Raw genomic sequence first — 18,482 nt, forward strand, 5'->3', positions numbered from 1 at the left:
CGCTGAAGGAGAGGCGAATCATCACCCTGACAGCAAAGGGTAAGATCATCGACATAGAGAGCGGAGAAGACACCTGAAAGAAGAGAGGAAAGAAGACCATTGAGAGCAACCAGAAAAAGGGTAGTGCTCAGAACACTACCCTGGGGCACACCTTCGTATTGCTGAAAAGAGGTAGAGAGAGCGGTACCAAGGCGCACCCGAAAGGAACGACGAGAAAGGAAGCTGCGGAGAAAGAGAGGGAGATGACCACGAAGGCCAAAAGAATGAAGTTGAGATAGAATTTGATATCGCCAAGTGGTGTCGTAAGCCTTTTCCAGGTCAAAAAGGACGGCAACAACGGTCTACGCAGCAAAAGCAGTACGAATATAGACCTCCAAGTTCACCAGGACATCTGTCGTGCTTCGGCACCTTGCGGAAACCAAATTGAGAAAGGGAGAGGAGGTGATGGTGTTCCAGGAACCACATCAGACGAACGTTAACCATACGTTCAAAGAGTTTGCAGACACAACTTGTGAGAGCAATAGGGCGAAAGTCCTTAGGGGAAGTACCCAGAGACCCCGGTTTGCGAACAGGGAGGACAACGGCATCGAGCCAGTCCTCAGGGACTGACGACGACTCCCAGATCCGATTATACAGACTCAGTAAATACTGAGACGTGCACGGAGGGAGATGGCGAAGCATCTCATAATGAATACCATCCGAGTCAGCCGCCATAGAACCGCAGAGGGGCCAGGGCAGAACGAAGTTCAGAGAAAGAGAAGGGATCATTATAGGGAAGTTGAAGACGAGTGCAGAAATCTAAAGGACGAGACTCAAGGACAGGTTTACGAAGAAGGAAAGATTGGGGAAGATGAAGACCAGAGCTAACAGAAGAAAAGTGGGAACCCAGTTCGGAAGCGACCTGCAACGGGTCCGCCACTGTCGTGACGCTGAACCCCGGTTCATTCCGAACACAGCGATTACACAACACATAACACCTTGCCTCAGCAACCGTTACTACCACCTATACTCCTACACACACCAGACCCTTGGGGCGTACCACTAGGTTTGTACTGGAACACAATGAATGAACATATGGAAGGTATTTAAAGGCCGTCGGGTTTTGTCATTTAATTACAAAGAATAGACTCTGACAAATAATAACATATTAACATACTCTATTAGGTCAATACACTTCCAATACCCATAGACCACTTGATCTCCGCGATCACCACTCACACTCGTAACTTCCGCCTAAGTCCCTAATACGGAATGATTACTACAACGCTCCACACCCGGTTAGTCTTTCATTCAATACTCACATACTGCAGACTTAACTTGGTCACTAAGATCACATCAGGTTCTCGCATAGCTGTCTGCTACACTTCGCTGCTGCCGCAAACGGAGATCCAGAGGACTTCTCAGTTCAACTCCCACAATCAGACTGACTTTAGCCAACCATGGCCTCAAACATTTCACCACGCCTCTCAAGGAAGGTATAATCCGATTAACCTTATCCCTAGAGCGGTAATCTTGTTCCTAGAAGCCTGACGAAGAATAATTCCTCTTTCCAGGAATTATTAATTTGGCTAAACAGCTTCGGTCTTAATCCATTGACCTTTCTTAGATAAGTGATCCATAGTCTGTCTACTTAACATGTACTTCCAATCATCATTCGTTAAGTGTTGTAGTAATGATCCTCTAGCTAATAATTCCTACTAACTTGTGGATTACAACACCACTCCCCTCCTTAAACACGCATATGTCCCCATATGCATCATTGCAATGGTTCCATTAGTGCAAGGACCTGGAGGATGCACCCACCATATATGTACAACTAAAAAATCATCCAATAAGTTCATCATACACACGATGAAATAAATTAAATGATTTTCCCCGACATGACTCACAACACTTCTACAAAATATACATTATATTCACATCATAGCACAGGTAAAATAGTCTGTAATAATTTTTCCCATCTCCAACAATGCACATATACCTAAACTGCTGACATATAATTACATACAAACATAACCATAAAATTACATGGACCAGAATGCTGGCACTTAAATAGAAATGACACTAGTCATTAATATATACACACATATATATCTAAGGTTCTTCATCCTTAGTAATAAGTTACTAACAATTTAACATCTTGCCCTGTACTGTTGACATAAGGGCTTACAATGGTCACACAATGTTTCACTGGCCTCCTCCAGAATTGGCAGCATCACTTCTCTTGTCTTCGTGTCCCATGGTTGCTAGGTCATAGATCCTCCATGACCCAGACAAAACCCAGGCTGTCCAGCCTGGTGAATGTTGTCAATGTCCCATCGTTGCTCTGAGCTAGCGTGATCCTGGCCTCCAGAGCAACGGAGATTTCTACCCCAGGGTCATGTTCCCTCGGGTCTGTGCTGACGTCTCGTTCCAGGGCACCAATCCCAGAACGCTGTAGATACCTCACAGCTCTCTGGTCATCCTTCCTTGCTGTGCTCACCACAGCTGTAGCACATTACTCTAGGCCCATCTGCCCGGAGTGTGTCCACCTGTATTCACACCTTCCCGACCGCTGTACCTGCAAAATATTCCCTCGGAGCCCCCTGGCTCGATCCCATTATTACATTACCCCCTCGGCTCCTTACTCTCTCCCCGTATATAGCCTGAGCGCAGCTGCAAAACCATTGCAGCTGGCCCTTATCCCTGCTTTGATGTCAGGGGGCGAATTTCGCCTATAACGTCACGTTGGCTTCACTTCCTCCCCCTTTTTTTCTAGAATTACTGAGTGTAGCCTCATGGCTTCCCTTCTACTCTACCTGAAGCTCTGTGACATGATCCCGGGGGACCTTCTCAAGCCTAGCACTCAGTAATGGTGCCGATGAGGTAATATACAGTATATACATACACATACATTATCACAATAAATACCTCATTAAAATCATTTCACAACTAATGTCACTAAAGCATCATACTGCCGCTGGCTCGCCTCTAGCGAGATTCCTGTAACAACTTAATTAATGAGAAATTAGTATATCTACTTGGCTCGCCCACTGCAACCACCAACACCTGAAATTTTGAAATTCTACATTGTAATCTTATCCATAAGACTTACCCACTCCGACACACCATCACCTCTGGTCAACCCAACCGATTGATGAAGATTAAGCCACCCAAAAGGTGGCACGGGCATGAATAGCCCGTAAGTGGTGGCGCTTTTGAGCCATTACCAGTATCAAGAGCTGATACTGGAGATCTGTGGAGGTGCGACTGCACCCTGCGTGACGGGAGATGTCTCCCGTGGCCCACTGTTTACCTCAACCCAACCACTGATGACCTCATTATAACACCACGTCTCTCAACAGCCAAGCTGTGCGTCCTGACGCACCTGACCTCATTACACCGATACTCACCGTACCCACCACCACCTGGCCTCCTGTGCCGCTATGCACTCCACAACACCACACTCCATACCAGGCGTCCAAACGCCACAACACTACACCACCCACTACACATGCTACTCTACACAACACTCTACACGCTACCCCACACTCTACAAAAAGCCTACCATGCCCATGCACCACTCAACACCGCACTCTACACACTACCCCACACTCTACAAAACTACCATGCCCATGCACCACTCAACACCACACTCTACACACTACCCCACACTCTACAAAAACTACCATGGCCATGCACTACTCTACAGTACATACTATGCTCCTTCTGTGTTCATGACCCCACGAGAGCGGGTCGGATAGCGATGTGTCACCGTCGCCTGTGGACCTTGTCCCCGGTCCTGCGAAGGCTGTTCTGTGTTATCCACCCTTGATTGCCAACTCCTCGTACCCCTACCTATGTCCTCAGCCACTGGTGTGCTCTCCCCTGGCACACTCCCGGTAGAGTATGGCTCCTCACTTGCCTGACCGGTCAGTGTATAGACGCGGTCTGGGTGACAGGAGAACACATGCCCTGTGTTTAGCACCTTAACCTTAACTTCTGCGTTCTTTTTGCTAATTACCCGACATGGCCCCACAAACTTGGGTGCCAACTTACCTTCTGCCTGAGCGTGCATCTGCTTCACGAATACCCTATCACCTTCATTGATCACCTTTGCTTGGACCTTGTTCCGCGCATTATAATATGCCTCTGCTACCTCTGTCGACTTTCTTAAACGTAGTTTCACCAAGTCAAATGCCTTGGTTGCTCGCCTACAGACAACACTTTTGAAGTCTAACGCATAGCATGGCGGTTGCTTGCTTGTGAACGTCGTGAACGGAAGTCGGGGATCGAACCCATGCAACAAAAAATGCGGGGTTTCTCCCACCGACCTATTGAACGCCGTGTTGAGCGCCGACTCCACCATCGACAAACTCTGATCCCATGCAAGCACATCATCTGCAGCCAAATGCCGCAGAATACTGATTACTTCAGCATTGTGTCTTTCAACCAAACCATTCGCCGATGGTCGATATGCCAGCACTGGAGTATGTTTGAATTGATACACACTCGCGATGCTTTGAAATACTTGATTGATAAACTCTGACCCTTGGTCTGACACAACTTGTTGAGGAGCCCCAAACCTGGTTAACACACTTTCCACCATGGCCTGGGTCACATCCTCTGCCGACTTAGAACGGAGTGCACTCACCACAGTGAACCGTGTGAGTGCATCCACTGCTACAAATATGTACCTCGCCCCTGAATGAGCTTGTGGTAGCGGCCCAATGAGATCTATGTGTACTCTCTCGAAGGGAGTACTCACATCCGGCCACCTACGCAAAGGTTCCGCCCCCAACCTATGTACTGTCACAAGAGGCTACATAGACCTTGATATCTTTACCCATGGATGGCCAATAGAACCTTTGACGTGCCCTCTGCAACGTCTTGGACTCCCCTCCATGGCCTGCTGTTGGGATGTTATGACACAGATACATTGCAGTCCTCTGGAACTCCGGTGTCAAGACTGCCTGGTATACTGGTTCAGACCGTATACCCGAAACCCTACCAAGATGATACAACACCTCATCTTCAACCACAAACTCATCCACTGGTGCTGGAAGTGACTTCCTCAACTTCGCACGCTGACCCCTCAAAAACTTCCTTACCTTCCCCCACAGGGGGTGACCTTCCTGACTCCGTATCAACTCCCTCACATTCCACGGCACATCTTCCTCCCCCCTTTCACTCACCACTGCTACATTGTGACACCTTGACAACGCGTCAGCGATCACATTGCTTTTCCCTGGTACATGTTCAAAGTTTGTATTGTTAAACTCTGAGAGCGAGGTAACCCACCGTGCCAGTCGCTGACAAGGCTCCTTGGACTCGAACACATACTTAAGGGGTTTGTGATCGCTTCTGAGCCAAATTTCATGTCCAAGCAAGATGTACCGGTTCCGTTGTAATATGAATGTGATCGCTAGCGCTTCCCTCTCAATCGTACTATAGTTCCTCTCTGCAGGACATAGTACTCGTGAACAAAATGCAATGGGACGCTCCCGTCCTCGCTCATCCACCTGAGCTACCACACCACCTATCGCTGCGCCAGAAGCATCCGCATACACCAGAAACGGTTTGCTAAAATCTGGGTGCGCCAAGATACTGCGAGAGCTGACAGCAGCCCTCAGTACCTGGAACGCCTGCTGTTGTTCCTTCCCCCACACGAACTCTGCAAGTCCACTGATCTGATGTAATGGTCTTCCAATTTTTGAAAAATCTTTAATAAATCGCCGATAATAGCTAACCAACCCCAGGAAAGATTTCCACTCTTTCTTGTTCTGTGGAACTGGGAACTCTTGAATATCCCTGGTTTTATCTGGCAATGGACTGATACCCATCCGGCCCACTGTATGACCCAGGAATGTTACCGATTCTCCAAAAAAAACTGCATTTTTCGAAATTCACTTTGAGGTTGTGTGTCCTCAGCCTTAGCAAGAGTTTCCTCAAATTATGAATGTGCTCCTCTAATGACTTTCCCAGCACGATTACGTCATCGAGGTACAGCAACGCTGTGGGACCTATCAACCCCGATAATACACTCATCATTAGCCTACTGAACACAGCAGGTGCTGACTTCAACCCGAAAGGAAGTCGTTTATATTGCCAGAGCTCGTTGCACGCACTAAACGCTGTGATTTCCCTCGACTCTTCCTCCAGCGGTATCTGGTGATACCCACTGAGCAGGTCTAATGTGGTAAAATATTGTGTACCCTTCAAGTGTGTCAATGTGTCCTGTATGTTTGGTAATGGGTACGCTTCGTCTTTCGTCAGCTTGTTTATTCTGCGGAAATCTACGCATAACCTCACTCCCCCATTCTTTTTCCTGACTACTACGAGAGGGCTGTGCCACGGTGAACTGGATGGTTCAATGATATCATGCTCCCTTAGCTGGCTTATCTCTTTCACCTCCCTCTGGTGTGCCACTGGTATGCTATATGCTCTCGTATATACTGGATGTGCGTCCTCTACGTCAATCCTATGTGCTCCTTGAGTAACGCACCCTGGGGGTTCCCCTCTCAACGCAAAAACATCCGGGAACTCCCTGACTAAGCCCCTTAAGGCTTCCTTAACCTCCCTTTCCATGGACATCCTATCCACTATTCCCATTAATTTATCCATTCTATCCTTATCGCCCTCACTCTGACTTACTGACATGGCTGCAATAATCTCCTCCACAGGGTGCGCCCACGCTACCTGTGCATGCTTACTCAAGGTGACTGGCCACCGCGAGGGATTAAAAACCCTCAACCGAATTACCCCTTCATTTATGTCTTCAATAGTCTCCATTATCACCAACCCTGCTGGATTATCCAATGGCTCAATTTGCACAACGTCTACTCCCTTGGCTTTACATGCCATTTTAATCACTAAGGATGCTTCTCCCGGAATGGTGACATCCTTGGGTACCGTGACTGCCCACTGTATATTCTGGTCCCCAGCCGAGTTACCACAGTTACCCTTCACTACTGCTACTCCTTCTCTACTCCTCACCTTGTTAACGTCTACCGCTTGACCCCCACATACCAATTTATTCCCCCTTACGCTGAACGCTATGGTACATGAGTATTTTTCGAGGAAATCAATTCCCAAGATAATGTTGGTATGTTTCAGCCCTATATCCTGTATTACTACAAAACTATGTTTAAACCATCTATCTTCTAGCTGGAAATCCACAGTTGTCTCTCCCAACACCCGCAACGCATTATCCCCCACCGCCGTTAATCTCCTGTTGTTCGGTATCAGCCTGACGTCTGATCCTAACACGCTACGACTCATGATGGACACGGAAGCACCGGTGTCCACCAAGGCTGTATAGATAGTGCCCTTTAACTGTAAATGCACCTTTATGGGATGACCCGACCCGACGGTACACAACCACTGTCTGCCACCCCCTACTGTACACACTGGGTAATTAGGCGGAACAAAAAGCTTACACTGCCAGGCCAAGTGACTACCGTCACCACACAGCTTACACACTTTTGTCTGCTTAGGTCGTTCTGGCTCGTGTTTACCTGCAGTGTACCCCGTTCCCCGGGGATACCCTCTACCGGTACCCTGGTTCTGGTGGTACATTCCTGTTGCTCCCTGAGCAGGCGTGTATCGTGGTGGGGCAGGAGTGAACCTGCCTCCACGTGCCCCTTGATAATAGCCTCCTCGCTGCCCACGAGTACCCTGATGGGGTCCCCACGACACCCCACTCGTATTGTGGCCCTGGAACACCCTTCGCTCCCAGCCCTTATTATTGTTACGTCGAGGAGCACCTCGCCCCTTGCCCTTGGAATGTGTGACCCCCGCCGCGGGTCCATCCTCCACTGGCTGAGCTACTGGGGCCCAGAGCTGAGCCTGTCTCTCGTGCGTGTCTGCAAGATTTGCCTGTTCCTTAGGGGACACTTCCTTGAAAATGTCATCCTCTGTCAGTTTATGTGTCGGGCTATTCTCCGCCCAAAATACCGCATGTTTCACCGCTTCCTTAAAAGACTTAGCTTCCCTGCAGTGTAACGCACTTTCCCGCGGTAATGCACCGAAAAAAACACTCCGTTGCATAGAATCTCTTACTACCCCCGTGAACTGCGTTTCCGTCCGCTCAATCACATCACCCAAGAGTCTTATTCTATCGCCAAACGCCCTTAATTGTTCCCCTGGTTCTCGTTTAAGTGCAGCTAGTTCTACTGCATCGTGCTGCACATCGTAATGATCTATCAGTTCCTGCTTAAACTCGCTATAACTATTTATTTCTCTAATTTCCGCCGAGTTGAGCAGGGTCTTTGCTTCCCCTTTCACCTTGGAATATGCCAATGCAATCTTTGCCTGATCCGACCATGACCCCACACTAGTCGCCTTCTCTAGAGCAAAGAAAAATGTTCTAATATCCGTCAGTAACTGACCTTTCGAATCCCGTTTGGCGCCCCAAAACGTGGGTATGTCTCCATATACCTTAGGTCCTGCATTAGTCGTCTCATGCGTGCTCAACACATTTTTCAACCCCTGTGCAACCTGCCCAATTGTCTCTGACGCTGCCGCCTGCGCCGTAAGCAACGCCGCCGTGTTATCACCACTCTCACTCTGACCGACATTACTCGTGGCCTGGCCACTGGCGCCCCTATTACTACCCGTACCCGTCATGGCTACTCGCCCCTTATGTGCTCGTGTATGAACCAGCTTGACGCTTTGCCGTACAGTAACCTTACTTGGCCTTATTCCCTTAATCTCACTAGAATCACTTATAATTTTAAGCCACCATTAACAACGTCACTTATCAGTTCCCCACACTACTGTTTCCACCCCTTAGGGGACTTTTCCCTGCCACACAACGTGGTCACTCCACTTGGCCACACACCTTGGCCCCACATCCCACTATGGCCACTCACTGGCCCACACACCTTCCCTTCCTCACTCCAATATCCACCGTCCTGAACACAACCCGACGTCTACCAATTCCCGAACATTCCCTCACCAACTAAACCAGTAACACACTTCCTTCATCTCTCACAGTGTTCCAAAACCTGTTTGCGCTGCCACCAAATATGTCGTGACGCTGAACCCCGGTTCATTCCGAACACAGCGATTACACAACACATAACACCTTGTGTACACAACACCATTTCACCACGCCTCTCAAGGAAGGTATAATCCGATTAACCTTATCCCTAGAGCGGTAATCTTGTTCCTAGAAGCCTGACGAAGAATAATTCCTCTTTCCAGGAATTATTAATTTGGCTAAACAGCTTCGGTCTTAATCCATTGACCTTTCTTAGATATGTGATCCATAGTCTGTCTACTTAACATGTACTTCCATTCATCATTCGTTAAGTGTTGTAGTAATGATCCTCTAGCTAATAATTCCTACTAACTTGTGGATTACAACACCACAAGAGTATCATGGAGGTGAAGGACCGGTGAAACATCGGGAACGAACTTACCCGCTATCTTGCGGATACGCTTCCAGATCTGGGGCAGAGGAGTTTCGGACGTAATTGTTGAGACATAAGATGCCCAACATTCACGTTTAGCCATACGGATGGCCCTACGGGCCACCGCACTCGCTCTCCGAAAGAAAAGAAAAGAATCGGCTGTCTGTCGACGGCGGTGCCTCTTCCAGGCTGCACGCTTACAACGGACAGCCCGAGCACAATCTGCATTCCACCAGGGAACGCACTTCCGCGGACCCCGAGAGGAAGAGCGAGGAATAGAGCGGAGGGCAGCGTTGAAGACAGTGTCATGAAAAAGGAGGAGAGCACGAAGGAGAGGCAGAAGGGAGAGGTCAGAGAGAGCAGCACTGAGGGTAAATAGGTTCCAGTCCGCCTTGTAAACTGCCACCTAGGGAAGGAGAGGGAAGGGCGAAAAGAGAAAAAGGAAACAAGGATGGGGAAATGGTCACTGCCATGGAGGTCATCAAGAACCTGCCACGTGAAATCTAAGTAAAGAGAAGAAGAGCAGAGAGAAAGATCAAGACAGGAAAGGGTGCGAGTCCGAGAGTCCAAGTGAGTGGGCTCACCAGAATTCAGAAGAGACAGGGAAGAAGAGAGAATAAACGGCTCAAGAAGGCGACCTCGGGTATTCGTCAGAACATCACCCCAAAGAGAACGACGACAATTGAAATCACCCAGCAGGAGCACAGGCTCCGGCAAGGAGTCCAGGAGGTGTTTCAAATCAGGAAGGGAAAGCGGGACATGCGGGGGGAGATAAATGGAACAAACTGTGTACCATTTCCCCTAAAAAGATACGAGCAGCAGAACAATGGAGAGGCGAAGGAAAAAGTAAGGGGACAAAGGGAACATCAGCGCGAATCAAGAGAGCAGAAGAATTAGGAGCCCCAGCAATGGCTGGGGGTGGGGAGAGAAAGGAATAGCCACGAAAACGACCAGGACGAGCACCAAGCATCGGTTCCTGAAGACAGACACAAAGGGACGAAAACCGCGAAATTAGAAGTTGGAGTTCGAAGAAATTGGCGGAAAAACCTCGAACGTTCCAATGAAGAATAGACATCGACGAGAAAAGAAAGGACAACAACAGAGAACAAGGAAGAAACAAAGGCGAAAGAGCAACAGAGCACGTTAAAGAATATCAGGGTCGGGATCAGGGTCAGCAAAGTCAGGGTTAGGGGGCATGGGTAAACTGAACAAAGACGGAGGGAAGGAAGCGGGAGAACAGACTAGAGGTGGGCGGGCAGGGGTCCGGAGGAGGAGGAAGAGGAGGAGACAACGGAGAGGAGCAGTCAAGGACAGCAGCAGGAAGAGGGGATGTAGAAAGAGGGGAGCGCACCTCAGCAAGGGCAGCAACCGAGAGGGAAGCGGGGGCCAAAGAAACCTCCATAGCAGGAACAGGAGTCGCAACCACTGAAATGGGAGGGGAAGGAGCAATAGAGCCAGTAGTAGGGGCCGAGGAAGAAAGCGAAGCCTTCTTACCCGCCGGGGAGGAGGAAGGAGAGGAGCCAGGCTTACGCTTCTGACGCAAAGAGACAGGTGTCCCAGAAACTACGTACTGGGTAACGGATTCCAGCGTCTCAACAGGAGAAGCTGAACGAGAGCACACACGACGGCCGTTAGGAGAGCGATGGACATCGACAGCGGCGATGAGCACCGACAGGCGGCGGGGAGAGTCAATAGATGGAGGAGAAGGATGGGAAGGAGGATCGGAGGGAGACGAGGAAGAAGACACAGGAGACATGACAGACCGGGTAGAAAGAAGGGGAACCCCAGACAGAGGACCAGAAGGGGGACCCTTTGGGACAGAACTCAAAGGAACAGAGGAGGGGGCAGTGGGCGCATCAGGGTCCAAGGCCCGGAAACGGTTGAGAGTCTGAGGAAGGTGGGAAGGACGAGGAGAGGAAGAGCGCAACACACGAGCATAAGAGACGTTAGAATAAGGCGGGAGCCGGTGAACCTGGCGCCTCGCTTCGAGAAAAGATAAACGCTCCCGATGCTTCAAGTTGAGGACGGCTGCCTCAGACTTGTAATGGATACAGGCACGGGAGAAGGTAGGATGGGCCTCACCGCAGTTGAGACAGCGAGCTTGGGGAGAAGTGCACTCCGACTTAGAGTGACCTTCATCCCCACACAAAGGACAGAGAGAGACAGTCCCAGAGCAGCGGAGGGCACCATGCCCGAAACCTCCAGCACTTGTTACAAAGTCGAGGAGAAGGAATATGCTCCTGGACAGAGCACCTAGCACCAGCAAGAATGACAGAGGATGGAAGGGTCCTACCATCAAAGGTGACCTTCACAACTCGAAGGGGTTGACGGCGACGAACACGAGGGGGACGAGTAAACGAGTCTATCTGGAGGACAGAATGGCCCTGGGCATCAAGGATATGTCGAATATCGTCGTGGCAGTCTCGCAGATCTCGAACACCGGTCGCAACATGGGGCGGGAGGAGAATAGTGCCAACACTGGCGTTCAACTGAACGTTCTTTGAGACCCGAACAGGGATCTCGCCAAGGCAGGATAAGGCAGCCAAGCGGGAAGCTGCAATCCTGAGAAGGAGCAGCAACGACACGTGTACCGAGACGAGTGGGGTTGAAAGTAACAGACACATCCACGGAATCAACGAGATGCCGATGGAGGGAGAAATCGCCAGGCGGTGCAGAATCAAGAGGGAGGAGATCAAAGTATTTGGCCCACAAAGCAGGACCAAATAAGGCCTGATACGCATCAGTACAGGAAGGAAACGAGCGAGTGCGGCCGTGGCGCCGACGGCGTTGAAAACCACCAGAGAGAGAAAGGGGTCAAAAGGCGCAGTAGTCACAACGAGAGACTTAGCCGCACCAGGGGACGAAGTGGTCACCACTGGGGGCGTGAGGCTCGACCCAACCACAGAGGAGGGAGGGGAGCTGGGGGAAGAATTCAGGACGATCAAAGGAGGAGCAAGGTCGGGGCCCAATGCAGCTGGGGCTACAGAGCCCCGTCTTCCAATACAGGCCGACTCGGAGGCTTGGTCGCCCACCCCACGAGCCTGAGAGGGTACAACAGAACCTTTTAACGACATAGAGAGAGAAATTCATCCACGAATGTGCCCCCATACCCACCATGGAGCCACAATTAGAGGCAGGACACCCAACAGGAAGCTATTGCCGATCATGCCAGGGCCCCCTTGGGGTGCGCCGTGAGTATACGCCCCACAAATGCCACCTTAAGAACCAGTCAGTCCGTCGAGATCGGGTTCAGCGACGAAAGAGGGATTGTCAATAAAAGGTTTCCCCTCGCTCGAGACATCGGGTACTACAGTTAGTTCTTCGGGTGCAAGAGTATGCCACCACTAAGATGGCTGCAGAGGCCCGGAACGATGTGGTGTATGTAGCGATCTCCACAATACCGACATATGCAAGAATCTGCACAAAGAAGGCAAACAAACGAACGCAAAATGCCCGAACTGCGGGGATACACATCACACCTGGAACAAACGATGGTCAGAAAGGGTAAAAAGAATACTAGCTTTCGGATCAACCCAGCAACCCAAAGTAACAACTTCGAGACCCCAATCGACCAGACCCTCGGTAAAAAGCCAGTGGTATACCCCTCGGCAAGTCCGAACAAATGAAGATCAGCAACCGTCTGGCGTGCTGGGTCCTTCTGGTCTTGGCAAGAACTGGGCCTCCAACAACTGGAGGGGGCAGGGGGGCGCTGCTCCACTGGAAGACAGCAACAGAATGGATCGGGGCGGCAGGGTGAACATGCCTGCCGTTGCCTCCGGGACCTCCCAGGCAGGAATGATGATCCCTGCATCATCGGGTGCCCCAGTGGCTGGATGTAGCAGGGGCGCTTCGGCCTAACCAGGAGTCTCCTCACCCACCAAGAAGAAAGTCTCCACTCCAGCCAAGAAAACACAAACGGTCGGGAAAACCAGTACTGTAAAAACCATGGACTTAATGATTCCACTATAACGGAAAAATTATACAATGGAATATTCAAGGATTCAAAAGCAAAGCACAAAGAGATCACTCAGAGCAGTGCTTCTCAAGGATAGCATTGATATTGTTCTACTCCAAGAAACACTCACCAGGACTGGCAGATATATCAATATCCCAGGATATCAAGGATTCCACTGCACAAGGTGGCACCAGAGGCATTTCAATTCTAGTAAGAAATCATATCAATGCCACGGCAATCACAGACTGTCGAGAACGTCGAAATTATGGGAGTTAAGCTCACTATGAGGAACTCAACGCTGTCCATTGAAAATGGACAGCGTTGATATCTTGATATCCTGGGATACATTGAAAATGTATACAAGAGCCAGAGAGAACATGACATGGATCTCTCAACAATCTTTGAAATAGCAGTCACTACACCTACTATCATCTCTGGTGACTTCAACGCTCATAGTGAATTACTTCTTGATTCACCAAGAACCGACGGAAGACATATTGAACATCTTTTGGATGAAGTGCCAGAAATCAGTCTGCTTAATTCGACGGAACCAACCCACACTGGTGGGGGAAAGTTGGATCTCACGTATGTTTCCACCAGTATTTATGAGTTGTGTCATTGGTCAATGGATCATGTTATGACTAGTGACCACTTTGCTACAAAAACAGTTATTAATATAGCACTACCTCCTAGACCTCCAGCTCCCGAGCCCGGATGGGACTTTATCAAGGCAGCCTGGACGAAGTTTCAGGAAGCTCTCGAAACTTGGCACCAAAACTACACTCCTCCTGACAACACCGAAGAAATGGAAAAAGATTTAGTAAATGAAATACATAGAGCAGCAAATCACGCCATCCCCAAGAGGAAAAGAATTACCCAACAACTCAAGGACCATTGGTATTACTGTGATAGGATCAATGAGCTACATAACAGACTAAATCGTGCACGAAAGAATTTCAGAAGAGATAGAACCAAAGCTAATCTAGGACTTCTTAGAGTTGTCCGAGATCATGTGAACGAAGAAACAGCAAAAATCAGAGAAGAAAAATGGCTCGAGTGGTGTGCCAAGCTAAATCAGCATACGTCCTTGGGCGACATCTGGAGGCAGATCAACAATGCAAGGCCAAAGGAAAATCGCCTCCTGCTCCGCCGCACCATGTTCATCCAAAGCAAGAAGCAGAAAGGCTAGCAAATCTATTTGCTTCAAGAGCCTAGTTCCACTCAACTTCCTCAAGCAACTCTGACTCACCAACAAAGACTTCCAGCAGCAAGATGGAAAAAAATAGATGATGCTTTAGCCTTACCTGACGAATTAGACCAACCTTTTAATCTGAAAGAACTCAGAAGTGCTACAAAGAAAACTAAAAATACAGCTCTAGGCGAGGACAAAATCACTTACAACATGCTAGCCAAGCTAGGAGAAAAGGGTGAAGAAGCCTTCTTGAATCTCATCAACAGAGCATGGGTGACAAGAACCCGACCACTCTCTTGGAACAGTGCAATTATAGTTCCCATTCCAAAACCTAAAGACCCAGGAAATCCAAGACCCATCTCATTAACAAGCTGTCTGGCTAAAACTGCAGAAAGAATGGCCCTTAATCGAATTGAATGGAAAGCCAATCCACTACACCAAAATATGTTTGCTTACAGAAAAGGTGTTGGAACCACAGAATGCCTTACCTCCCTCCTGGATAAAATCAATGACAAACCTGGAATTCTTATTTTTCTAGACCTTGAAAAAGCCTTCGAGTTAGCCAGTGCTCCAGTTACACTGTGCTGCCTTGTGGATAAGGAAATCAAAGGACACGCTCTTGCTTTTGCCAAAGGAAGCCTGCTTAACCGAGAAGCTAAAGTCAAATTCCAAGGAAAAACATCGACCTCAAAAAGGCTGGAAAATGGAACTCCGCAGGGAGGAATACTAAGCCCCTTCCTCTTCAACTGTCTCATGGAACAATTCATGAAGCTCGAGCTACCAAAAGCCAAACTTCTTAACTATGCAGACGACTTTGTGGTCATCATCAATGGCAAAGGTGCAAGGAACCATGCACAAAAATGCCTAGATATTATCAGCAAGGAAGCGGAACGCATAGCAGTGAAAATAAACAGCAATAAAACAAAAGCAATGGCCGTTAAAATGAGAACTCAAGACATCAGACTGGCAATACAAGGACAAGAAATTGAGTGGGGTTACCTCTTTTCAATACCTAGGAGTCATAATAGACAACCAGTTGAAATTCACTCAAGAAATTGAATATCTTCGGCAACGCTGTAAAGCCAGAAACTCAGCTTTGCGCTCTCTGACCAGTCTTAGAGAGGGTGCATCTCTACCAGTACTCAAAATGTACTACGTTCAAGCAGTTAGGTCACTCATCGACTATGCTGCTCTTGCTCTTACATCCCTCAGTGATAACCAATGGGAGAAACTGGAAGTGTCTCAAAATGATGCTCGGAGAACAATGCTGGGAACACCAATATGGACGTGTAGAGAGAACCTTAGAATGGAAACAAATTTACCAGCATTAGAAAACAGGATGAAACAAAGGATAGCCACCATAATAGGAAAACTTACTGGAACAACCGCCAGGCTGTCAATCAAAGACATCATACAGAGATCCTTTCAGAAAGACCTACAGTATAGAACAAGCACATGGATGGATAATGTGGTCAAGATTTTAGAGAAAATGGTCCATAAAATGGACCATTAAAAACAAAGGGGAAGATAGACCATATCAACACTTTCGACAGCCTCCTCCATGGGAAGAATCGAATCTAAAGATAATCATTGAAAGATTACCAGTTAAAAAATCAGCATGTGACCCGCAGAGGCTCAAGGAAGTAATAAAGCAACAAATGGAAACTATCTCTATACCCACAACGACTTACATCTTCACAGACGGATCAGTTGATCAAGAAAAAGGTTCTGCTGGGGCAGCAGTTCACACTACCAACCATGAAGCTTACTGGAGCATGAATAGTGGGTGCTCAACATTGCAAACAGAACTATATGCCCTGAAGGAGGCAATAAACTATACAATTGAGAATAATTTACATGATGTCATCATTCATACAGACTCTAAATCTTCGCTCCAGGCATTGTTATCCAGTCAGCACAGAGATAATATACAACTCCTCACAGAAATTCAACATATAGGAAAAGATGCCCATAATCGAGGGCTGTCAATCACCCTAAATTGGATACCAAGTCACATTGGCATAGATGGTAATGAAAAGGCAGACTCACTAGCAAAAACTGCCACTGCTCTACCTGTTGTACAGGTTCAAATACCTCCAAGTTTCTCACAGATAAAGGAGCAAATCAAGAAGAAAATATTCTCAACTATCAAAAGTCGCCATAGAGTCAAAGTAGCGGAAGGAAGATCCACTGCGATATGGTACGAACAAGCCACTGGTTACTCCTCATTCAAGCCTGGCAAAAAGATATCCAAAGACATTGCAGTAGCCATACACAGACTCAGACTTGGTTACAAGTGCTGCTGGGAGGTAATGAACCCAATAGTTAAAGAGCGTCACATCTGTGAATCTGAAGCAGAGGCGCCACTATTGCACTACTTACTGGAATGTGAAGCTACTGAACCCCTGCGTATCAAACTCAACATTAATCCAACGACAGCAGCTGCATTAGATGCACATTCCACCGCCACTACAATGATTAGAAAAGCTGTTGAGGAATGGGACTCATTAGTGAGCATTCTGCATCTACATCCGCTACCAAGATAATGTTAATAAAACAAGATTAAAACCAGTGCACTAAAACAGAAGCGATAAATAAGCAGGGAAAAAGGAGAAGTCCTCTCCTCCATTTTAAACTTAGACCCAAATATCACAGGAAAAAGATTTTCATGAATAACCAAACTCAATTACGGGCTCACCATAGCCCATGCTACATGGACACTTCGTCCTGAGTAGCTAAATCTTTAACAACAACAACAACATGCATAAGGCGAGTTACAGCCCCGCTCCTGTGGTGTGTCCATTACGGGGCTCACCATAACTGCTCGAAACTTTTTTTTTCCAGCAGCTGATTCTTAAACAACAACAGCCATAAGGTCACCGCTCAGCATGAAGTCTTGCACTCTAGTGAGCAGCTCTCAGCTCAATATCTTTTTGTCCCAGACCCAATATATTGACCTAGGCGCTTATGCTAAAGTGGGGCGCGTTCTTTGGGACGGTGGACATGCCATCCTGAAGATGATGAAGCGTACCTCTGAAAGGGACCTCAGAAGAGAGCTGATTATCATGGAAAGGTTGGATACTGCTGGAGGAGTTCCCAAGATCCTGGGACTGTGCTACAATCCAAGAGCCATAGTGATGTCTTCCCGGGGCGAGATAACATTCGCTAGAGCACTACAGCATAACCTACCAGACTGGTACATGGTCTATATTGTGTTGAAGGTTGGTCAGCGCCTGCGCGAAGTCCACGTGCGGGGAGTTATACATGGTGACATTCACGCCTCCAATATCATGGTCACCATCTCTCCTGACTTGTGTAAGCCACCTGAAGTATTCCTTATTGACTTCGGAATGTCGGGTCTCAGCCCAAAGGATCTGGCGTATCTAGGGGATACACAGATGGTACATGAAAACCTGACATACTCCCATGATGTCAAGTGTTTGGGAATTATGCTGTTAGAAATCATTTTCTTGATGACGACGCCAAGTGACAGAGAGCCAGCTGCCCTCGACGACGTTCTTCAGAGGCTGAACACTGTACTTACTGACGACTTCAATATTAACATCTGAGCCCTGCTTCGAGCAGTCTCCGGCCTCAACCTCCTCTAAGGCTTCTACACAAGTCGAACATTCAACGTTTTCCTTGAGAGACCTGTTTCCGAACGTCTGTACTCTTCCTTGTGTCCCAGAGCTACCTGCGCCCACACCTGGGTTGTCAACTCTTCTAATTAATCTAATCGTTTTGTGCACTTTGCGTATATGTTAATTATTTTAATAAATTATAAATAATACAAATTTGTGATTTCAAAGACTTAAGAGTTAATCTAGGTCAAGTCAGAGCGGGGAAAATGTTGTGAGTGACTCTAGGTTCTGTCCTGTGGCTTCTGGTTTATCATTAGCGAAATAATCAAGGGACCCTACTTCTGTTGTTTCGCGGTAAT

At 48.1% G+C, this 18,482-nt stretch overlaps 1 protein-coding gene across 1 annotated transcript; it reads left to right on the forward strand.

Annotated features, from left to right (window-relative positions):
• Window positions 1–17,430: 17,430 nt before the first annotated feature.
• LOC138352965 (probable serine/threonine-protein kinase mkcF) lies at window positions 17,431–18,111 on the forward strand. The gene has a single exon (XM_069305628.1). The coding sequence runs from the start codon at window positions 17,431–17,433 to the stop codon at window positions 18,109–18,111; it is 681 nt and encodes a 226-aa protein (XP_069161729.1).
• The last annotated feature ends 371 nt before the right edge of the window (window positions 18,112–18,482 follow it).

This window comes from Procambarus clarkii, chromosome 55 (assembly GCF_040958095.1).
Source record: "Procambarus clarkii isolate CNS0578487 chromosome 55, FALCON_Pclarkii_2.0, whole genome shotgun sequence".
Taxonomy (NCBI): domain Eukaryota; kingdom Metazoa; phylum Arthropoda; class Malacostraca; order Decapoda; family Cambaridae; genus Procambarus; species Procambarus clarkii.

Coding starts and splice junctions, on each gene's coding strand:
- LOC138352965 (XM_069305628.1), top strand. CDS start 17,431: ATGAAGTCTTGCACTCTAGTGAGCAGCTCTCAGCTCAATATCTTTTTG.